Source organism: Panicum virgatum, chromosome 2K, assembly GCF_016808335.1.
Source record: "Panicum virgatum strain AP13 chromosome 2K, P.virgatum_v5, whole genome shotgun sequence".
NCBI classification, from domain to species: domain Eukaryota; kingdom Viridiplantae; phylum Streptophyta; class Magnoliopsida; order Poales; family Poaceae; genus Panicum; species Panicum virgatum.
In genome coordinates this window covers 2,646,154-2,670,198 of record NC_053137.1, presented here as the reverse complement: position 1 = coordinate 2,670,198, position 24,045 = coordinate 2,646,154, and the positions used below count along the sequence as shown (strand labels likewise).

Genomic DNA, 24,045 nt, shown 5'->3' with positions numbered 1-24,045 from the left:
ACAAATTCTGGGGACGTGTTTTTGGGCAGAGGCTCGGTGTTGGAGGCCACGACTCGCGGACTGTCCGACTGTAGGTTGCGGACCATCCGCTCGTCGGCCGAGGGTCACCAGTGAGGTCGCTGGCGGAGGCTGTAGCAACGGTTTCGAGTGCGGTTTGTTTCTATGGATTCCTAAGGACATCAAGAACTTGTTCTGGCTAGAAGATTTGACATGCATGGAGTCTACAAAGATCTATGTCATCAATGGAGAGATGCCATGAATGAGCTAGGGATCTTGGATGAGGGCACAAGAGTGAAAGGGAACAGTGAGAGGAGCTCACAGTGATGAGTAGAGCACAAGCGAAGGGCCACTTGTTGGAGTAGAGCGGCGTCGGTGTATATCGAGTCGAGTTCATACTTGAGAGCTTGGGGAAGATGATGGAGAAGCTTGGGGATGGCCTTCTCCTAGGTCTTCAACACGGAAGAGATGGTCGAGATGGTGGTGAAGCTCGTCAGCATCGTCCTTGATTGGTCTTCCGTCAAACTCCGATGAGGATGTGTTGGATTTGGTAGGTTTGGATGGGTTTCTCCTCCATGGCTAGGTTGAGGAAGAGCAAAGGGAAGGAACATGGGTGTTCTCTGTGAGGAAGAGCAGCAAGAAGGGGAGGAGAGGCACTGGTTGGGGTGGAGGTTAGATTGGGGCGTGGACGCGTGGTGGGGATACATGGCACAACTTCTGTACAGAGGCAACACGCACACAAGAGCTTCTTGCGGACAATCCGGAGAACAAAATGCCGTAACATGGGTGTTGCGTGCACAAACTCTTCTCTTTGCTCCAATCTTCAAAACTGATCTTCCAAGCCTCCAAAAATCACACCAATTTTTATGTTGATACTTGAAATCAAGAGCAGCCTATTTTGCTTGGAATTGGTAGAAAAGCTTTTGTAGGTTTTGAAATGAAAATTCTTCCCAGAATGCTATTTTTGAGTTTTCAGCTAAGTTGCTGTTTGGCTTCAAGATGGTTTCCTAAAATCCGGAAAAACCCACCTAAATTCAAGTTTTTCAAAGTAGTATTTTATCAAAATAGCTCCCAACATAAGTCATATAATGAAAATGCAAGTTGTTTCTCAAAGCATGAGTTCCAAATGCATCAACAATTCAAAATTAAATTCATATGCGTTCAAGTCAAGCACAATTCTTTTTTGAATGCTAACAAGAATGCCCATTATGCAATGCTTGACATGATACATACATTTGGGTCATTACACTCGCCATCCGTTTCAAATCATGGTCACATTACAATACAAAAGATGATCAACAACTAATTCCTGTACTAATTCAAGTCTAGTCTTGTTTATGGCAATCTTTATCACGTATAGGAGCATGTCAAAGTGTTGTTAATTACCTTATTTTGAGTCTAATAAAGAAGTGCATGCGTCCGGCTAAGTGAGTAGTTCCAAACTTCCAATCAATCACTCACGTGTAAAATGTTCACTTTATTTATTTCTCAATTAAAACATGCAAAATAATCGTACAATTCCCAACTTCAACACCTAGTACTTTGTAGCGTGTAGCACCATGGTCTCAACAGTGAATCCCGGTCCAAAGCCCACCATCATCCCCCACTCTGCAACCTCATCACCTTCCTCGTCCATTCGCCGGCGCAGCTCTTCGAGCACGAATATCACCGTTGCGGAGAGCATGTTCCCGTAGTCTTTCACCACAGTTCGGCTCGCCGCTAGCTTCTTGGGCTCCAGCCCGAGAGCCGACTCGACGCGGTCCAGAATCCCGCGGCTGCCCGGATGGAGTGCCCAGAAGAGGTCGTTCCACTTACACTCGACGCCATTAAGGGCGAGCGCCCCAGACGCATCAAGCAGGCAGCGCTCGAGATTCTGCGCGACAAACTTCGGCAGGTTGAAGGAGATGTCGATGTCGATCCCGACTTCCCCGAGCCGCACGTTGAGCTGCTTCTCCGACCCAGGTATCACGGCCTGCGAGGCGGACACAATCTCGAAGAGCGGGCGCTCGGCGGGTTGCACGGCGTCGGCGCCGACGATGACAGCGCCCGCGCCGTCGCCGAACAGCGCCTGCGGAATGAGGGTGCCGAAGCTATCCCCTTCGTGTGGGGCTCGGAATGTGGTGATGGTGAGCTCGACGCAGACCACGAGCACGCGCGCGCCGCGGTTGTTCTCGGCGTGGTCCTTGGCCAGGCGAAGGGCGGCGCAGCCGGCCGAGCAGCCGTTGAGCTGGAGCACGGTCCGGCAGACGTCGGGGCGGAGGCCTAGGAGTGTGGCCAGCCCGAGGTCCGCACCCGGTGAGCGGGCTTCGGAGTTGGTGCTTACGATGAGGTGGGTGATGTCGGTGGCCGGGCGGCCCCATCTCGCGATGGCCTTGGCGGCGGCCGACGCGGCGAGCTCTGGAGCAGCCTTGGCGACGACGTCGAGCCGCGAGTCTAGAGCCGAGGACGTCCCCTGAAGCAAGCCCGGGTGGGAGTTGAGCACTTGCTCCGTGTGGTGAAAGAAGCGTTTCTCCAGCCCCGCGATCCGACCTAATTAATAATAGTTCAATTAGTTGAAGAATGATCGCCGTTAATGTATCACTTGATCAAATTTGCAAATTTTCCAGAGTTCTAAACAATCAAACTTTGCAAAGAAAAAGACCTGCGATTTGGAAGAAAATAACAGAGTAATAACAAGTAGCTAGTACGTATTGACATGCTTACATAGTTTCTTGAATGTATCTTTGAGGTCCGTGAGGTGCTCCTTGTTTGTGACACGAAAATAGTAATCGGGGAACTCCTCCTGAGACACGCAGTTGGCTGGATTTGCGGTGCCAATACTGAGCATAGCTGCTGGGCCATCAGAACGCTGCGCACGCCGGATCTCACGTACTGTGGTTGCCATCGTCTCTAACTATGGGAGTATTGTAGTTGTAGCTAGAAAGGCAATACGGTAGGTATTGAGGGAGGACTGGTTGTGAGCATAGTGGAGATGGGTGGTGGACTATATATAGTGTCAGGAGACACATGCTTCGTTGGTGTACCTCAACGATGATGACACATTAGCACCTATACTAATTCAAGTCTTGTCATTTGTTTGGTGCTGCACTTTGTCACGTATAGGAGCTTGGTCAAAGTATTGTCCCCACCAACCACGCACGTACTACACATGCAACAACTAATTATTCAATGAGACCATGCACGATCGTCCAGTCTTCCCTGTCTAGTCTTCACATCCAAGAATTTTCGGCTCATTATTCAAAGTCAACTAAATCGGTCAAGCCTATCTCTTGCAACGAGCAGGTGTAAATGATGATCGATCGAACTACTTCTATATCCATTAAGGTGTGGAACTCGTGATGTAAATATGAACAGTATGATTGATGCCATTTTGTTCTAAAAATCTAGCTCATTTTCGCCTTCCTATTCTATATATAGACATATTTTTTTTATAATAATCTTATTAGGATAAATTTTATATAGCCCACTTGAACCGTATTTGTTGGATCTGCACAAGTACCAATGGTACCGATCGAGTTGGCTGGCGGCTAAGGTCTCAAAAGTGAAAATGCCAACTAATTTGGCACGGTCAGTACGTCATGCGTTCAACTAAGATCAGCTCTCATCAGGGCAAGTTGTGCAAGTTGCTTTTGATTGACAACGGCTCAACACGTGGTCGATCGGTTGGTCATTTGTTTCATTCCAAGTCACGCACATGCATCATGAGGATGCACTGTACCTACGGGTTGTTTCCTGGTGTGTTCCGTTGGTGTTACACCACGCACGTACTACACATGCAACAACTAAGTATTCAATGACACCAAGCATCGATCGTCCAGTCTTCCCTAGCTAGTCTTCATCCAATAATTTTTGGCTAATTATTCAATATATATACTGATCAGTCAACTAAATCGGGTAAGCCTATCTTGCAACGAGCAGGTGTAAATGATGATCGAACTTCTTCTATAAATGCCCAACACGGCCACAAGCAGCAACCCCACAAGCTAGCCTACAACACGTACAGCACAACAAAGAGGTGCAAACACATACAGATACTGAGAATCAAAAGATCACCACGCACTATGCATGCAAGCAAGATCTTTGTGGAGGATGCTGTCGCTGAAGTCGACTTTGACTTCTCCCCGTTCCTAAAACGGTACAAGGATGGCCGAATCGAGCGGTTGCTGAGGAGTCCTCCCGTGGCTGCGTCGGAGAACCCGAGAGCCAACCGCGGGGTGGCAACGAGAGATGTGGTCATCGACCACAGCACCGGTGTGTCGGCACGGCTGTTCCTCCCCTCCCGGGCCGCCAAGGCTGCCGGCAACAGGAGGCTCCCCCTCGTGGTGTACATCCACGGCGGCTCCTTCTGCACGGAGAGCGCCTTCTGCCGGACCTACCACGGCTACGCCACTTCACTCGCCGCGAGCGCCGGGGCGCTCGTCGTCTCGGTGGAGTACCGCCTCGCGCCGGAGCACCCCATACCTGCGGCCTACGACGACGCATGGTCTGCGCTCAAGTGGGTGGCGTCCTTCGCTGACCCCTGGCTCGCCGACTACGCAGATCCCGCGCGCACGTTCCTTGCCGGCGACAGTGCAGGCGGGAACATCGCCTACCACACAGCGGTACGGGCTAGCCAAGACGACGGATTGGAATTGGGCGTCGACATCGAGGGGATGGCCATCGTGCACCCCTACTTCTGGGGAGCCGAGCGGCTGCCTTCCGAGGAGGTCTGGGATGGCGCAGCGGTGTTTCCAGCGTACGGGGTGGACTGGCTCTGGCCGTTCGTGACCGCGGGCCAGGCCAGCAACGATGACCCTCGGCTCAACCCTCCTGAGGAGGAGATCGCGTCGCTGACGTGCCGGCGGGTCCTCGTGGCCGTGGCCGAGAAGGACACCCTGCGGGAACGCGGGTGCCGCCTCCTCGACCGCTTCAGCGACTACTATGCGCGCACTGCCACCGGCGGCGAGGCAACGCTGGTGGAGTCGGAGGGCGAGGACCACGGCTTCCACCTCTACAGCCCGCTGCGCGCCACCAGCAGGAGGCTCATGGAGAACATCGTGCGCTTCATCAACCAGCCTCCAAAGCCTATGATACTAGGTGTCCCTCGCCGGCCGTTTATGGACGTATTTGACTATGGGATGAACATGAAACGTCGTTGCAGTGACTCGACGACGACGACCTGCAGCATGGCGTATGCAACGTCAAAAATTGGAGGACCCAAGAAAAACTACGGGCTCTTTTCGGGCGCCGTGTGGCCTACTAACAAGCAGGCCTACAAGGGGCCAGCAGCAGCAGCCGCCTTCGCCGGAACTCGTCATCTTATCAAGAACATGTGGTAATAATAGCTATAGGGGCTGTCGTCTTCACCAAAATGTGATGTGGATCGTGTTGTGTTGTATAATCTCTCATCATTAACTAATATAGATGTACTATTGGACACATTTTAACACATATTACCCCTTAGCACGAGAAACGTATGTAGTTTTATACATTTATACAAAACACAACCTTGTGAACCTTTGAAAATTTCATTGAGAAATCATTACCTAATTTTCTTTGTGTCCTTTTTACTTATTTATTTATTTACTCTCCTTTAAGTATAGACCATATACAGCTAGGCACTCTACTGTTCCGATTGCCCTAGGCCCCTAGTAGAAGATGGTCATCTCCAGCACAGAGATAGATTAATCACTACTTATCCCAAAGTATGGTAGAACCTGGGCAGTTCAAAAATCCATCAAGCTGAGTTAATTTGCTAACGTTGGTATCTTGCAGGGCTGATGCATTGAAATTTCGTGTAAGCCACCAACCACCATGCATGCTCAGCTCTCAGGTCGTCGGGTGGCACGAGCTGGACGAGCTATGTTGACCGGGCGCAACTTCACGGGTCTTTCCGCAAGAGGCACTGGAGCGTGCCCTTGGTCCACGCCGCGATTCAAATTATATATTGGTTCCTTTTGGTGCCAATCAAGGGCAGGCTCAGGAAATAGTATAAAAAAAAAATTTGACAGCTCAAAGTACATATTAGTAGCGCATAATTGAGTACCGGATTGTACATATATTGTTCATAATTTGACATTGTTCACCATATAGATAATAGAAATATCCGAAGTAAATAGTGGATAAAATTCGAAAACACAAATAGTGAGAGAGAAAAGGCCCGAGTGGGCTGTTTTTGGGGCTGTTTGTCCCATTTCGAGAAATAATGTGGGCTGGGTGATATTTTTCCAATTTTTTCAATATATATACATGTATATGATGGACTATATATATTTGATTTTTTAAACAAAATTATTGATATTCCATGAATACCCTTGAATACCATGTGCGCCCGCCCCTGGTGCCAATCTTTATCACGTGTAGGAGCCGGCTTTTGCATTATTGTATTGTAGTAGCCTTCCTCTAATAATATTTTTTGGCGCAGCAGCCAGAGGGTACGTATAGCGCCTATAGTAGTAGAATCAAAATTACAATAACTAGCTAGTTCATGTACTAATCTTTATCACGTATATATAGGAGCGGGTCAATGTGTTGCTAGTTTGTTTGGAGGAGTACATGTGCATGCGTCCGGCCATTTTTTTTTGGGCTTTTTCCCCTACACGTGCGTATGCATGCAACAATTATGCAATGAGGCCAATCACCGATCGTCCCAAGCCTTGGTCAAATGTTTGGCTATATATACTGCTAGTGATTAGTCAACTAAATTGGTCAAAGACTATCTCATGCAACGAGCAGGTGTAAATGATGATCGAACTATTTTATATTCGTTATTAAGGCGTGGAACTTGTATCGCATAAAAAAGGTGCGGGGCTGGTATCACATCCATTATTTTATTATTTGGCCAACAAAAGAAGCCTCCACATTCACTCTGAAGACATAAAAATTCTCACTTTAATCGAAAAAAAGAAAAGAAATAAAATTACCCACCACTGCCATTACGATAAAATTTGCCCATAATACCCTTATGCCTAATTAAAATTAACCCACCACTACCATTAAAAAAATAATCTAAAATACTCATCGCTGAGTGTTCATCTTGACCAAGTTATAGCTTAGCCGGATATGGGACACCAGAGTCGCAACTAGCAGGAGCAGTAGTCCATGACGGCTGAGTTGGCCCGGAAGAGTAATAAATAGTGTTGTTATCAGGCTTGAAGACGGTAATCACATGTAGTTGAGAGACGGGCGACTGGGCGAAGTAACATGTTGAGCAAGACGATCGAGAGTTCGAGACAGCGTGCGGCGGCAGCGATACAAGATATGATAATGAAGATGGAAAAAATTGCAAATCCTTTATTAAGCAAGCGTTCAGAGGTGCGCCCGCCTCCCCGAGGCCTGGCCCGCTTACATCTGGCTACTTTCTAGGACATAGACTGCCCTCACAGACCAACACTAGTCTTTTCTGCACACTTTGTCCTCACTCGTGCGCACCCGGGAAGAACTTCCCGGTCGGTCACCCATCCCCAAATTTCTCCGAGCCAAGCACGCTTAACCTCGGAGTTCTTTGGAGATTAGCTTCCAGAAAAGAAGTTGCAACTTGGTGGTATGAGTATCCTATTAATCCTATTATGCCATGGGTCGGGATGTCACATGCCCAATACACAGTGGAGAAGTACTGCGAAAGAGAATCAAGCGAGATAAAAAGTCATTTTCTATTTTCCCAATCTTTATTGCTAACACACTTGCTTCATTATGCATATTCGGTCTCAAGACATATAAATAATCATGCTAATAGAAAATAAATAAAAAATATTGACCACTATAATTATGATAATATTAGCCATAAATATTGCTATGCCTAACGAAAATAACTAATCATTGATGTTATGAAAACATTAATAAAAAATACCTTTAGCTACCTTCTTTGCAAAGATAGCTCAAGTTATGTATAAATTATCAACTTATATTATTGATTAAAAAATAAATCCAACCAAAGTTATTTAGTTAGAATAGGAACAAGTTAAAAGAAAAGAGAGATAGACCAATGGAGATAGTAATAGAGCCCTAACAAAAAAACTTATGACAATATATCTACATTTAAATTACTTTTAAGAACTAGACATATAGTGCGATACTAAAAGAACAACATAAAGGAAAAGTATAAATTTAATAATAATAATGATGATACCAATATATATATATATAAACATTTAGATTCTCGATACTAGCCGCGCAAATACGCGGGCCATCTCACTAGTTAAAAAAAGGTGTGAAACTTGTGATGTAAATACTATCATTGTGATGGGACTTATTCTGAAAAACATCTCCCCAAAAGATGATGTACCGTGAACTTCATTATTCAACCAAAGCGTAGGAAAAGTTGTGATGCTGGATTAGCGATAGAGAGCATACAACCTGTTCTGTTATATGAACAGACCAGCCAATCTGTACCTAAACAGTACCCGCGGACCGTCCAGTCCAGAGGGGCGGACCGTCCGCCGTACAAGCTCGGGATGAGTTCCAAAAACGACTCGGTTCTGTGGGAATTTCGAATTGAATTGCGGACCGTACGGGTGTGGATAGCAGATTGTCCGCCATACAAATTCTGGGGACGTGTTTTTGGGCAGAGGCTCGGTGTTGGAGGCCACGACTCGCGGACTGTCCGACTGTAGGTTGCGGACCATCCGCTCGTCGGCCGAGGGTCACCAGTGAGGTCGCTGGCGGAGGCTGTAGCAACGGTTTCGAGTGCGGTTTGTTTCTATGGATTCCTAAGGACATCAAGAACTTGTTCTGGCTAGAAGATTTGACATGCATGGAGTCTACAAAGATCTATGTCATCAATGGAGAGATGCCATGAATGAGCTAGGGATCTTGGATGAGGGCACAAGAGTGAAAGGGAACAGTGAGAGGAGCTCACAGTGATGAGTAGAGCACAAGCGAAGGGCCACTTGTTGGAGTAGAGCGGCGTCGGTGTATATCGAGTCGAGTTCATACTTGAGAGCTTGGGGAAGATGATGGAGAAGCTTGGGGATGGCCTTCTCCTAGGTCTTCAACACGGAAGAGATGGTCGAGATGGTGGTGAAGCTCGTCAGCATCGTCCTTGATTGGTCTTCCGTCAAACTCCGATGAGGATGTGTTGGATTTGGTAGGTTTGGATGGGTTTCTCCTCCATGGCTAGGTTGAGGAAGAGCAAAGGGAAGGAACATGGGTGTTCTCTGTGAGGAAGAGCAGCAAGAAGGGGAGGAGAGGCACTGGCTGGGGTGGAGGTTAGATTGGGGCGTGGACGCGTGGTGGGGATACATGGCACAACTTCTGTACAGAGGCAACACGCACACAAGAGCTTCTTGCGGACAATCCGGAGAACAAAATGCCGTAACATGGGTGTTGCGTGCACAAACTCTTCTCTTTGCTCCAATCTTCAAAACTGATCTTCCAAGCCTCCAAAAATCACACCAATTTTTATGTTGATACTTGAAATCAAGAGCAGCCTATTTTGCTTGGAATTGGTAGAAAAGCTTTTGTAGGTTTTGAAATGAAAATTCTTCCCAGAATGCTATTTTTGAGTTTTCAGCTAAGTTGCTGTTTGGCTTCAAGATGGTTTCCTAAAATCCGGAAAAACCCACCTAAATTCAAGTTTTTCAAAGTAGTATTTTATCAAAATAGCTCCCAACATAAGTCATATAATGAAAATGCAAGTTGTTTCTCAAAGCATGAGTTCCAAATGCATCAACAATTCAAAATTAAATTCATATGCGTTCAAGTCAAGCACAATTCTTTTTTGAATGCTAACAAGAATGCCCATTATGCAATGCTTGACATGATACATACATTTGGGTCATTACACTCGCCATCCGTTTCAAATCATGGTCACATTACAATACAAAAGATGATCAACAACTAATTCCTGTACTAATTCAAGTCTAGTCTTGTTTATGGCAATCTTTATCACGTATAGGAGCATGTCAAAGTGTTGTTAATTACCTTATTTTGAGTCTAATAAAGAAGTGCATGCGTCCGGCTAAGTGAGTAGTTCCAAACTTCCAATCAATCACTCACGTGTAAAATGTTCACTTTATTTATTTCTCAATTAAAACATGCAAAATAATCGTACAATTTCCAACTTCAACACCTAGTACTTTGTAGCGTGTAGCACCATGGTCTCAACAGTGAATCCCGGTCCAAAGCCCACCATCATCCCCCACTCTGCAACCTCATCACCTTCCTCGTCCATTCGCCGGCGCAGCTCTTCGAGCACGAATATCACCGTTGCGGAGAGCATGTTCCCGTAGTCTTTCACCACAGTTCGGCTCGCCGCTAGCTTCTTGGGCTCCAGCCCGAGAGCCGACTCGACGCGGTCCAGAATCCCGCGGCTGCCCGGATGGAGTGCCCAGAAGAGGTCGTTCCACTTACACTCGACGCCATTAAGGGCGAGCGCCCCAGACGCATCAAGCAGGCAGCGCTCGAGATTCTGCGCGACAAACTTCGGCAGGTTGAAGGAGATGTCGATGTCGATCCCGACTTCCCCGAGCCGCACGTTGAGCTGCTTCTCCGACCCAGGTATCACGGCCTGCGAGGCGGACACAATCTCGAAGAGCGGGCGCTCGGCGGGTTGCACGGCGTCGGCGCCGACGATGACAGCGCCCGCGCCGTCGCCGAACAGCGCCTGCGGAATGAGGGTGCCGAAGCTATCCCCTTCGTGTGGGGCTCGGAATGTGGTGATGGTGAGCTCGACGCAGACCACGAGCACGCGCGCGCCGCGGTTGTTCTCGGCGTGGTCCTTGGCCAGGCGAAGGGCGGCGCAGCCGGCCGAGCAGCCGTTGAGCTGGAGCACGGTCCGGCAGACGTCGGGGCGGAGGCCTAGGAGTGTGGCCAGCCCGAGGTCCGCACCCGGTGAGCGGGCTTCGGAGTTGGTGCTTACGATGAGGTGGGTGATGTCGGTGGCCGGGCGGCCCCATCTCGCGATGGCCTTGGCGGCGGCCGACGCGGCGAGCTCTGGAGCAGCCTTGGCGACGACGTCGAGCCGCGAGTCTAGAGCCGAGGACGTCCCCTGAAGCAAGCCCGGGTGGGAGTTGAGCACTTGCTCCGTGTGGTGAAAGAAGCGTTTCTCCAGCCCCGCGATCCGACCTAATTAATAATAGTTCAATTAGTTGAAGAATGATCGCCGTTAATGTATCACTTGATCAAATTTGCAAATTTTCCAGAGTTCTAAACAATCAAACTTTGCAAAGAAAAAGAGCTGCGATTTGGAAGAAAATAACAGAGTAATAACAAGTAGCTAGTACGTATTGACATGCTTACATAGTTTCTTGAATGTATCTTTGAGGTCCGTGAGGTGCTCCTTGTTTGTGACACGAAAATAGTAATCGGGGAACTCCTCCTGAGACACGCAGTTGGCTGGATTTGCGGTGCCAATACTGAGCATAGCTGCTGGGCCATCAGAACGCTGCGCACGCCGGATCTCACGTACTGTGGTTGCCATCGTCTCTAACTATGGGAGTATTGTAGTTGTAGCTAGAAAGGCAATACGGTAGGTATTGAGGGAGGACTGGTTGTGAGCATAGTGGAGATGGGTGGTGGACTATATATAGTGTCAGGAGACACATGCTTCGTTGGTGTACCTCAACGATGATGACACATTAGCACCTATACTAATTCAAGTCTTGTCATTTGTTTGGTGCTGCACTTTGTCACGTATAGGAGCTTGGTCAAAGTATTGTCCCCACCAACCACGCACGTACTACACATGCAACAACTAATTATTCAATGAGACCATGCACGATCGTCCAGTCTTCCCTGTCTAGTCTTCACATCCAAGAATTTTCGGCTCATTATTCAAAGTCAACTAAATCGGTCAAGCCTATCTCTTGCAACGAGCAGGTGTAAATGATGATCGATCGAACTACTTCTATATCCATTAAGGTGTGGAACTCGTGATGTAAATATGAACAGTATGATTGATGCCATTTTGTTCTAAAAATCTAGCTCATTTTCGCCTTCCTATTCTATATATAGACATATTTTTTTTATAATAATCTTATTAGGATAAATTTTATATAGCCCACTTGAACCGTATTTGTTGGATCTGCACAAGTACCAATGGTACCGATCGAGTTGGCTGGCGGCTAAGGTCTCAAAAGTGAAAATGCCAACTAATTTGGCACGGTCAGTACGTCATGCGTTCAACTAAGATCAGCTCTCATCAGGGCAAGTTGTGCAAGTTGCTTTTGATTGACAACGGCTCAACACGTGGTCGATCGGTTGGTCATTTGTTTCATTCCAAGTCACGCACATGCATCATGAGGATGCACTGTACCTACGGGTTGTTTCCTGGTGTGTTCCGTTGGTGTTACACCACGCACGTACTACACATGCAACAACTAAGTATTCAATGACACCAAGCATCGATCGTCCAGTCTTCCCTAGCTAGTCTTCATCCAATAATTTTTGGCTAATTATTCAATATATATACTGATCAGTCAACTAAATCGGGTAAGCCTATCTTGCAACGAGCAGGTGTAAATGATGATCGAACTTCTTCTATAAATGCCCAACACGGCCACAAGCAGCAACCCCACAAGCTAGCCTACAACACGTACAGCACAACAAAGAGGTGCAAACACATACAGATACTGAGAATCAAAAGATCACCACGCACTATGCATGCAAGCAAGATCTTTGGGGAGGATGCTGTCGCTGAAGTCGACTTTGACTTCTCCCCGTTCCTAAAACGGTACAAGGATGGCCGAATCGAGCGGTTGCTGAGGAGTCCTCCCGTGGCTGCGTCGGAGAACCCGAGAGCCAACCGCGGGGTGGCAACGAGAGATGTGGTCATCGACCACAGCACCGGTGTGTCGGCACGGCTGTTCCTCCCCTCCCGGGCCGCCAAGGCTGCCGGCAACAGGAGGCTCCCCCTCGTGGTGTACATCCACGGCGGCTCCTTCTGCACGGAGAGCGCCTTCTGCCGGACCTACCACGGCTATGCCACTTCACTCGCCGCGAGCGCCGGGGCGCTCGTCGTCTCGGTGGAGTACCGCCTCGCGCCGGAGCACCCCATACCTGCGGCCTACGACGACGCATGGTCTGCGCTCAAGTGGGTGGCGTCCTTCGCTGACCCCTGGCTCGCCGACTACGCAGATCCCGCGCGCACGTTCCTTGCCGGCGACAGTGCAGGCGGGAACATCGCCTACCACACAGCGGTACGGGCAAGCCAAGACGACGGATTGGAATTGGGCGTCGACATCGAGGGGATGGCCATCGTGCACCCCTACTTCTGGGGAGCCGAGCGGCTGCCTTCCGAGGAGGTCTGGGATGGCGCAGCGGTGTTTCCAGCGTACGGGGTGGACTGGCTCTGGCCGTTCGTGACCGCGGGCCAGGCCAGCAACGATGACCCTCGGCTCAACCCTCCTGAGGAGGAGATCGCGTCGCTGACGTGCCGGCGGGTCCTCGTGGCCGTGGCCGAGAAGGACACCCTGCGGGAACGCGGGTGCCGCCTCCTCGACCGCTTCAGCGACTACTATGCGCGCACTGCCACCGGCGGCGAGGCAACGCTGGTGGAGTCGGAGGGCGAGGACCACGGCTTCCACCTCTACAGCCCGCTGCGCGCCACCAGCAGGAGGCTCATGGAGAACATCGTGCGCTTCATCAACCAGCCTCCAAAGCCTATGATACTAGGTGTCCCTCGCCGGCCGTTTATGGACGTATTTGACTATGGGATGAACATGAAACGTCGTTGCAGTGACTCGACGACGACGACCTGCAGCATGGCGTATGCAACGTCAAAAATTGGAGGACCCAAGAAAAACTACGGGCTCTTTTCGGGCGCCGTGTGGCCTACTAACAAGCAGGCCTACAAGGGGCCAGCAGCAGCAGCCGCCTTCGCCGGAACTCGTCATCTTATCAAGAACATGTGGTAATAATAGCTATAGGGGCTGTCGTCTTCACCAAAATGTGATGTGGATCGTGTTGTGTTGTATAATCTCTCATCATTAACTAATATAGATGTACTATTGGACACATTTTAACACATATTACCCCTTAGCACGAGAAACGTATGTAGTTTTATACATTTATACAAAACACAACCTTGTGAACCTTTGAAAATTTCATTGAGAAATCATTACCTAATTTTCTTTGTGTCCTTTTTACTTATTTATTTATTTACTCTCCTTTAAGTATAGACCATATACAGCTAGGCACTCTACTGTTCCGATTGCCCTAGGCCCCTAGTAGAAGATGGTCATCTCCTGCACAGAGATAGATTAATCACTACTTATCCCAAAGTATGGTAGAACCTGGGCAGTTCAAAAATCCATCAAGCTGAGTTAATTTGCTAACGTTGGTATCTTGCAGGGCTGATGCATTGAAATGTTCAGCATTGAAATTTCGTGTAAGCCACCAACCACCATGCATGCTCAGCTCTCAGGTCGTCGGGTGGCACGAGCTGGACGAGCTATGTTGACCGGGCGCAACTTCACGGGTCTTTCCGCAAGAGGCACTGGAGCGTGCCCTTGGTCCACGCCGCGATTCAAATTATATATTGGTTCCTTTTGGTGCCAATCAAGGGCAGGCTCAGGAAATAGTATAAAAAAAAAATTTGACAGCTCAAAGTACATATTAGTAGCGCATAATTGAGTACCGATTGTACATATATTGTTCATAATTTGACATTGTTCACCATATAGATAATAGAAATATCCAAAGTAAATAGTGGATAAAATTCGAAAACACAAATAGTGAGAGAGAAAAGGCCCGAGTGGGCTGTTTTTGGGGCTGTTTGTCCCATTTCGAGAAATAATGTGGGCTGGGTGATATTTTTCCAATTTTTTCAATATATATACATGTATATGATGGACTATATATATTTGATTTTTTTAAACAAAATTATTGATATTCCATGAATACCCTTGAATACCATGTGCGCCCGCCCCTGGTGCCAATCTTTATCACGTGTAGGAGCCGGCTTTTGCATTATTGTATTGTAGTAGCCTTCCTCTAATAATATTTTTTGGCGCAGCAGCCAGAGGGTACGTATAGCGCCTATAGTAGTAGAATCAAAATTACAATAACTATCTAGTTCATGTACTAATCTTTATCACGTATATATAGGAGCGGGTCAATGTGTTGCTAGTTTGTTTGGAGGAGGACATGTGCATGCGTCCGGCCATTTTTTTTTTGGGCTTTTTCCCCTACACGTGCGTATGCATGCAACAATTATGCAATGAGGCCAATCACCGATCGTCCCAAGCCTTGGTCAAATGTTTGGCTATATATACTGCTAGTGATTAGTCAACTAAATTGGTCAAAGACTATCTCATGCAACGAGCAGGTGTAAATGATGATCGAACTATTTTATATTCGTTATTACGGCGTGGAACTTGTATCGCATAAAAAAGGTGCGGGGCTGGTATCACATCCATTATTTTATTATTTGGCCAACAAAAGAAGCCTCCACATTCACTCTGAAGACATAAAAATTCTCACTTTAATCGAAAAAAAGAAAAGAAATAAAATTACCCACCACTGCCATTACGATAAAATTTGCCCATAATACCCTTATGCCTAATTAAAATTAACCCACCACTACCATTAAAAAAATAATCTAAAATACTCATCGCTGAGTGTTCATCTTGACCAAGTTATAGCTTAGCCGGATATGGGACACCAGAGTCGCAACTAGCAGGAGCAGTAGTCCATGACGGCTGAGTTGGCCCGGAAGAGTAATAAATAGTGTTGTTATCAGGCTTGAAGACGGTAATCACATGTAGTTGAGAGACGGGCGACTGGGCGAAGTAACATGTTGAGCAAGACGATCGAGAGTTCGAGATAGCGTGCGGCGGCAGCGATACAAGATATGATAATGAAGATGGAAAAAATTGCAAATCCTTTATTAAGCAAGCGTTCAGAGGTGCGCCCTGCCTCCCCGAGACCTGGCCCACTTACATCTGGCTACTTACTAGGACATAGACTGCCCTCACAGACCAACACTAGTCTTTTCTGCACACTTTGTCCTCACTCGTGCGCACCCGGGAAGAACTTCTCGGTCGGTCACCCATCCCCAAATTTCTCCGAGCCAAGCACGCTTAACCTCGGAGTTCTTTGGAGATTAGCTTCCAGAAAAGAAGTTGCAACTTGGTGGTATGAGTATCCTATTAATCCTATTATGCCATGGGTCGGGATGTCACATGCCCAATACACAGTGGAGAAGTACTGCGAAAGAGAATCAAGCGAGATAAAAAGTCATTTTCTATTTTCCCAATCTTTATTGCTAACACACTTGCTTCATTATGCATATTCGGTCTCAAGACATATAAATAATCATGCTAATAGAAAATAAATAAAAAATATTGACCACTATAATTATGATAATATTAGCCATAAATATTGCTATGCCTAACGAAAATAACTAATCATTGATGTTATGAAAACATTAATAAAAAATACCTTTAGCTACCTTCTTTGCAAAGATAGCTCAAGTTATGTATAAATTATCAACTTATATTATTGATTAAAAAATAAATCCAACCAAAGTTATTTAGTTAGAATAGGAACAAGTTAAAAGAAAAGAGAGATAGACCAATGGAGATAGTAATAGAGCCCTAACAAAAAAACTTATGACAATATATCTACATTTAAATTACTTTTAAGAACTAGACATATAGTGCGATACTAAAAGAACAACATAAAGGAAAAGTATAAATTTAATAATAATAATGATGATACCAATATATATATATAAACATTTAGATTCTCGATACTAGCCGCGCAAATACGCGGGCCATCTCACTAGTTAAAAAAAGGTGTGAAACTTGTGATGTAAATACTATCATTGTGATGGGACTTATTCTGAAAAACATCTCCCCAAAAGATGATGTACCGTGAACTTCATTATTCAACCAAAGCGTAGGAAAAGTTGTGATGCTGGATTAGCGATAGAGAGCATACAACCTGTTCTGTTATATGAACAGACCAGCCAATCTGTACCTAAACAGTACCCGCGGACCGTCCAGTCCAGAGGGGCGGACCGTCCGCCGTACAAGCTCGGGATGAGTTCCAAAAACTGACTCGGTTCTGTGGGAATTTCGAATTGAATTGCGGACCGTACGGGTGTGGATAGCAGATTGTCCGCCATACAAATTCTGGGGACGTGTTTTTGGGCAGAGGCTCGGTGTTGGAGGCCACGACTCGCGGACTGTCCGACTGTAGGTTGCGGACCATCCGCTCGTCGGCCGAGGGTCACCAGTGAGGTCGCTGGCGGAGGCTGTAGCAACGGTTTCGAGTGCGGTTTGTTTCTATGGATTCCTAAGGACATCAAGAACTTGTTCTGGCTAGAAGATTTGACATGCATGGAGTCTACAAAGATCTATGTCATCAATGGAGAGATGCCATGAATGAGCTAGGGATCTTGGATGAGGGCACAAGAGTGAAAGGGAACAGTGAGAGGAGCTCACAGTGATGAGTAGAGCACAAGCGAAGGGCCACTTGTTGGAGTAGAGCGGCGTCGGTGTATATCGAGTCGAGTTCATACTTGAGAGCTTGGGGAAGATGATGGAGAAGCTTGGGGATGGCCTTCTCCTAGGTCTTCAACACGGAAGAGATGGTCGAGATGGTGGTGAAGCTCGTCAGCATCGTCCTTGATTGGTCTTCCGTCAAACTCCGATGAGGATGTGTTGGATTTGGTAGGTTTGGATGGGTTTCTCCTCCATGGCTAGGTTGAGGAAGAGCAAAGGGAAGGAACATGGGTGTTCTCTGTGAGGAAGAGCAGCAAGAAGGGGAGGAGAGGCACTGGTTGGGGTGGAGGTTAGATGGGGCGTGGACGCGTGGTGGGGATACATGGCACAACTTCTGTACAGAGGCAACACGCACACAAGAGCTTCTTGCGGACAATCCGGAGAACAAAATGCCGTAACATGGGTGTTGCGTGCACAAACTCTTCTCTTTGCTCTAATCTTCAAAACTGATCTTCCAAGCCTCCAAAAATCACACCAATTTTTATGTTGATACTTGAAATCAAGAGCAGCCTATTTTGCTTGGAATTGGTAGAAAAGCTTTTGTAGGTTTTGAAATGAAAATTCTTCCCAGAATGCTATTTTTGAGTTTTCAGCTAAGTTGCTGTTTGGCTTCAAGATGGTTTCCTAAAATCCGGAAAAACCCACCTAAATTCAAGTTTTTCAAAGTAGTATTTTATCAAAATAGCTCCCAACATAAGTCATATAATGAAAATGCAAGTTGTTTCTCAAAGCATGAGTTCCAAATGCATCAACAATTCAAAATTAAATTCATATGCGTTCAAGTCAAGCACAATTCTTTTTTGAATGCTAACAAGAATGCCCATTATGCAATGCTTGACATGATACATACATTTGGGTCATTACACTCGCCATCCGTTTCAAATCATGGTCACATTACAATACAAAAGATGATCAACAACTAATTCCTGTACTAATTCAAGTCTAGTCTTGTTTATGGCAATCTTTATCACGTATAGGAGCAAGTCAAAGTGTTGTTAATTACCTTATTTTGAGTCTAATAAAGAAGTGCATGCGTCCGGCTAAGTGAGTAGTTCCAAACTTCCAATCAATCACTCACGTGTAAAATGTTCACTTTATTTATTTCTCAATTAAAACATGCAAAATAATCGTACAATTTCCAACTTCAACACCTAGTACTTTGTAGCGTGTAGCACCATGGTCTCAACAGTGAATCCCGGTCCAAAGCCCACCATCATCCCCCACTCTGCAACCTCATCACCTTCCTCGTCCATTCGCCGGCGCAGCTCTTCGAGCACGAATATCACCGTTGCGGAGAGCATGTTCCCGTAGTCTTTCACCACAGTTCGGCTCGCCGCTAGCTTCTTTGGCTCCAGCCCGAGAGCCGACTCGACGCGGTCCAGAATCCCGCGGCTGCCCGGATGGAGTGCCCAGAAGAGGTCGTTCCACTTACACTCGACGCCATTAAGGGCGAGCGCCCCAGACGCATCAAGCAGGCAGCGCTCGAGATTCTGCGCGACAAACTTCGGCAGGTTGAAGGAGATGTCGATGTCGATCCCGACTTCCCCGAGCCGCACGTTGAGCTGCTTCTCCGACCCAGGTATCACGGCCTGCGAGGCGGACACAATCTCGAAGAGCGGGCGCTCGGCGGGTTGCACGGCGTCGGCGCCGACGATGACAGCGCCCGCGCCGTCGCCGAACAGCGCCTGCGGAATGAGGGTGCCGAAGCTATCCCCTTCGTGTGGGGCTCGGAATGTGGTGATGGTGAGCTCGACGCAGACCACGAGCACGCGCGCGCCGCGGTTGTTCTCGGCGTGGTCCTTGGCCAGGCGAAGGGCGGCGCAGCCGGCCGAGCAGCCGTTGAGCTGGAGCACGGTCCGGCAGACGTCGGGGCGGAGGCCTAGGAGTGTGGCCAGCCCGAGGTCCGCACCCGGTGAGCGGGCTTCGGAGTTGGTGCTTACGATGAGGTGGGTGATGTCGGTGGCCGGGCGGCCCCATCTCGCGATGGCCTTGGCGGCGGCCGACGCGGCGAGCTCTGGAGCAGCCTTGGCGACGACGTCGAGCCGCGAGTCTAGAGCCGAGGACGTCCCCTGAAGCAAGCCCGGGTGGGAGTTGAGCACTTGCTCCGTGTGGTGAAAGAAGCGTTTCTCCAGCCCCGCGATCCGACCTAATTAATAATAGTTCAATTAGTTGAAGAATGATCGCCGTTAATGTATCACTTGATCAAATTTGCAAATTTTCCAGAGTTCTAAACAATCAAACTTTGCAAAGAAAAAGACCTGCGATTTGGAAGAAAATAACAGAGTAATAACAAGTAGCTAGTACGTATTGACATGCTTACATAGTTTCTTGAATGTATCTTTGAGGTCCGTGAGGTGCTCCTTGTTTGTGACACGAAAATAGTAATCGGGGAACTCCTCCTGAGACACGCAGTTGGCTGGATTTGCGGTGCCAATACTGAGCATAGCTGCTGGGCCATCAGAACGCTGCGCACGCCGGATCTCACGTACTGTGGTTGCCATCGTCTCTAACTATGGGAGTATTGTAGTTGTAGCTAGAAAGGCAATACGGTAGGTATTGAGGGAGGACTGGTTGTGAGCATAGTGGAGATGGGTGGTGGACTATATATAGTGTCAGGAGACACATGCTTCGTTGGTGTACCTCAACGATGATGACACATTAGCACCTATACTAATTCAAGTCTTGTCATTTGTTAGGTGCCGCACTTTGTCACGTAAGGGAGGTTGGTCAAAGTATTGTTACACCGCTACTAGAAAACAGGCCAAAGGTCCTGGCCAAAGGTACCAGCTACTTTTGCAGTCGGTACTGATGCCACATCAGTACCGGCTGCAAAAGGAGCTGGTACCTTTGGCCAGCGGCAATCAAAGGTAAGGGGTTTGGTACCGGGTTAAAGCATCACCCGGTACCAAAACTTCAATATAGGAACCGGTTAGTGCCACCAACCGGTACCAAAAGCACAAAGTGGAATAGGTACCAGTTGGTAGAACCAACCGGTGCCTAAAGGGTGGACAATGGCACCGGGTTTTGCCATGGCCCGGTGCCGCCACGTGCCCACAACAAAGGCACCGGTTGGTAACATCAACCAGTGCCTATGCCTTTTGTTTGGCACCGGTTGTTGAGCACCAACCGGTGCCTTTGAGCCACGCCTATAAATACCCCAACCCCTCCCCCCTCCATATTGCCGTGAACTCACTGTTCATGGCAGCTGAGTGAGGGGAGGGGAGGCGAATTTTTGTTTTTTTTTTCAAAAAAGGTTTGTTATTTTTCTCCATAACTTAGCAATTGGTTTTTAGAAGCAGTTATCATTTAATTTATTTGATAAGTGAATAGTATCTATTTATTATAGTTATATGCATTATCAATTATATATTTGAATTCAAATTTATTATAGTATGAATGAACTATTTGTACACTACAATGATGTATATAAATGTATTGTGGACCTAGATGAGTCGGCAATGGATGTACATGGCCGATCGGCGTTCAAAGGAGTTCATTGATGGCGTGCATGAATTCATAGAAGCGGCCGAGAAACACAAGTATGGCGGTTTCGTTCGTTGTCCATGCAAATTCTGTAAGAATGAGAAGGATTACTCATCATCAAGAACCATCCATAGTCACTTGTTCAATAGTGGTTTCATGCCGAACTACTATGTTTGGACCAAGCATGACGAAAGTGGAATTGTGCTGGATAATAATGTAGAAGAAGAGGACAGGATTCCTGACTTTGCAGCCAATTATAATTCATTTTTCAACGACACTGCAATGGGTGAGGCTGAAGAAGATACTGAAGGATACGTTGTAGAAGATGATCTTGGTCAGATGCTGCGCGAAGCTGAGGAAGGTTGCGAAACATAAAAGGAATCGAGAGATCTGAAGCGTATGTTGGAGGACTATAGAACATTGTTGTACCCTGATTGCAAACAAGACCAAAAGAAATTGGGTACCACATTGGAATTATTGCAATGGAAGGCATCAAATGGTTTGTCTGACAAGGGATTCGAGGAGTTGCTGAAACTTATAAAAAGCTTACTCCCTGAGGGTAACACCTTGCCGGAGACAACATACGAGGCAAAAAAAGTTGTTTGTCCTTTAGGATTAGAGGCACAGAAGATATATGCTTGTCCTAATGACTGCATCCTATATCGAGGTGAGTATGAAAATTTGGATTCATGCCCTGTATGCAACTCATGCCGGTATAAGATCCCTCGAGATGATCCAGACGACGTTGAGGGGATGCGTGTCAAGAAGAGAGTGCCTGCCAAGGTGATGTGGTATTTTCCTCTAATACCACGTCTGAAACGTTTGTTCATGAACAAAACGAATGCTAAATTGATGCGATGGCACAAAGAAAAACGTAAGCAAGACAATATGTTGAGACACCCCGCTGATGGGTCGCAGTGGAGAAAAGTGGACAGAACATTCCCAACATTTGCAAATGAAGCGAGGAATATAAGGTCCGGCTTAAGTATGGATGGCATGAATCCTTTCGGTGAGCAGAGCAGTGGTCATAGTATCTGGCCTGTAACACTCTGTATATACAACCTTCCTCCCTGGTTGTGTATGAAGCGGAAATTCATTATGATGCCGGTGCTTATCCCCGGCCCGAAGCAACCTGGTAACGATATAGATGTGTATCTGAAACCACTGAATGAGGATCTTCTATTGTTGTGGAAAGATGAGGGTGTTCGTATGTGGGATGCGCACGCAGAGGATCATTTTAACCTGCGTGCATTGCTTTTCGTAACGACCAACGATTGGCCAGCACTAAGTAACCTCTCCGGACAATCCAATAAGGGTTATAGGGCAGGCACCCATTGTTTAGAAGAAACCGACAGCATGTACCTCAAGCACTATAGGAAGATCGTGTATATGGGTCATCGTCGATTTCTTCCGATCAAGCACCCATTAAGGAGGAGGCATGCTCACTACGATGGAAAGGCAGATCATTGTACCAAGCCTAGGCACCATTGTGGGAAAATGGTGTTTGAAATGGTCAAAGATATAAAAGTAGTATTCGGAAAAGGACCCAACAGCAAATCAGTGCAGAGTGATGACGGACGTGCACCTATGTGGAAGAAGAAGAGTATTTTTTGGGAGTTACCTTATTGGGAAGTCTTAGACGTCCGCCATGCAATTGATGTGATGCACCTAACAAAAAATCTTTGTGTGAACCTTCTAGGGTTCCTTGGTGTCTACGGTAAGGCAAAGGATACATTGGAAGCGCGGCAAGATCTTCAACGTATGAAACAACGAGCCGCCCTACATCCAGAAAAAAAGGATAAAGGACGTCATTATCTAGGTCCTGCGTGCTACACTCTTAGTAAGGAAGAGAAGCAAAGTATGTTCGACTGTTTGAACAATATCAAGGTCCCATCAGGCTACTCTTCGAATATAAAGAGGCTACTGAACTTGAAAGAGAAGAAACTCACACATGTAAAGTCCCATGACTGTCACGTGTTATTGACGCAATTGATTCCAATTGCACTTAGAGGTATTCTACCAGCTAATGTTCGAGCAACAATCATAAAGCTATGCGCATTTCTCAACACAATTTCTCAGAAGGCAATCGATCCATCGAGTTTAAGCAGGCTACAAGAGGATGTTGTCCAAAGTTTAGTCAGTCTTGAAATGATATTTCCTCCATCATTCTTCAATATTATGATGCATCTTCTAGCTCACCTTGTCAAAGAGATTGGTATTCTCGGTCCTGTTTTCCTTCATAATATGTTCCCTTTTGAATGATACTTTGCAGTACTAAAGAAATACGTTAGTAATCGGGCTCGTCCAGAAGGAAGCATTGCGAAGGGTTACGTCACAGAGGAGGTCATTGAATTTTGTGTTGACTATGTGGAAGAACTCTGCCCAATTGGGATTCCAGTATCACGTCATGAGGGGCGGCTGATTGGAAAGGGCACACTTGGAAGAAAAATCAGTAAATGCCACAGATCATGCCACGTTGAGCAAAGCACATCTCACAGTTCTGCAACAATCAGCCTTGGTGGCTCCATACATGGAGGAGTACATGCAAATTGTGCGAAGTATATACCCTTTGAAGTCTGAGACATGAATTACAAAACATCATAACGATACATTCGCCACCTGGTTGCAGAAGGAAGTCATGGCCAACGATCAAATTCATGAGCAGCTAGCTTGGCTGGCCAGGGGTCCGGCAAATTCAATCCTGATGTACCAAGGATATGAAATTAATGGTTACACATTTTATACAAGAGCCCAAGATAATAAGAGCACCAATCAAAATAGTGGTGTCCGTATAGATGCCACCAACTCTAGTGGCCAAACGAACTCATATTTTGGTTACATTGAAGAGATCTGGGAACTCGACTATGGGCCGTTGAAGATACCTCTATTTCGTTGTCAATGGGTTAAACTCACAGGAAAAGGTGTCGATATCGACGAGTACGGAATGACAACGGTAGACCTCAAAGAGCTTGGCTATCGAGACGAACCATTCGTCCTAGCTAAAGATGTCACTCAAGTTTTCTATGTGCAGGACATGTCTATCAAAACGAGAAAGGACAAGTCCAGGAATAAATCAAGTTTTGTAGGTGCCGGAGATGAGGCAAAGCGTCATATTGTTCTGGCAGGAAAAAGAAAAATT

At 46.8% G+C, this 24,045-nt stretch overlaps 5 protein-coding genes across 5 annotated transcripts; 2 read left to right on the top strand and 3 right to left on the bottom strand.

The window, feature by feature from the left end:
• Positions 1-1,454: 1,454 nt before the first annotated feature.
• Positions 1,455-2,955, bottom strand: LOC120661029 (bisdemethoxycurcumin synthase-like). The gene is made up of 2 exons (XM_039939720.1): positions 2,701-2,955; positions 1,455-2,526 (listed from the first exon to the last, which is right to left on the bottom strand). The coding sequence occupies exons 1-2, from the start codon at positions 2,879-2,881 to the stop codon at positions 1,532-1,534; spliced, it is 1,176 nt and encodes a 391-aa protein (XP_039795654.1). The 5' UTR covers positions 2,882-2,955; the 3' UTR covers positions 1,455-1,531.
• Positions 2,956-3,960: 1,005 nt separating this feature from the next.
• LOC120661021 (probable carboxylesterase 5) lies at positions 3,961-5,492 on the top strand. Its single transcript, XM_039939707.1, has one exon. The coding sequence runs from the start codon at positions 4,059-4,061 to the stop codon at positions 5,313-5,315; it is 1,257 nt and encodes a 418-aa protein (XP_039795641.1). The 5' UTR covers positions 3,961-4,058; the 3' UTR covers positions 5,316-5,492.
• Positions 5,493-9,968: 4,476 nt separating this feature from the next.
• On the bottom strand, positions 9,969-11,459 carry LOC120661012 (bisdemethoxycurcumin synthase-like). Its single transcript, XM_039939698.1, has 2 exons — positions 11,215-11,459; positions 9,969-11,040 (listed from the first exon to the last, which is right to left on the bottom strand). Exons 1-2 carry the CDS (start codon positions 11,393-11,395, stop codon positions 10,046-10,048), a joined length of 1,176 nt encoding a protein of 391 aa, XP_039795632.1. The 5' UTR covers positions 11,396-11,459; the 3' UTR covers positions 9,969-10,045.
• A 1,018-nt stretch (positions 11,460-12,477) lies between these two features.
• Positions 12,478-14,006, top strand: LOC120661002 (probable carboxylesterase 5). The gene has a single exon (XM_039939685.1). It carries the CDS (start codon positions 12,573-12,575, stop codon positions 13,827-13,829), a length of 1,257 nt encoding a protein of 418 aa, XP_039795619.1. The 5' UTR covers positions 12,478-12,572; the 3' UTR covers positions 13,830-14,006.
• A 4,491-nt stretch (positions 14,007-18,497) lies between these two features.
• Positions 18,498-19,988, bottom strand: LOC120660997 (bisdemethoxycurcumin synthase-like). The gene is made up of 2 exons (XM_039939675.1): positions 19,744-19,988; positions 18,498-19,569 (listed from the first exon to the last, which is right to left on the bottom strand). The coding sequence occupies exons 1-2, from the start codon at positions 19,922-19,924 to the stop codon at positions 18,575-18,577; spliced, it is 1,176 nt and encodes a 391-aa protein (XP_039795609.1). The 5' UTR covers positions 19,925-19,988; the 3' UTR covers positions 18,498-18,574.
• Positions 19,989-24,045: the final 4,057 nt, after the last annotated feature.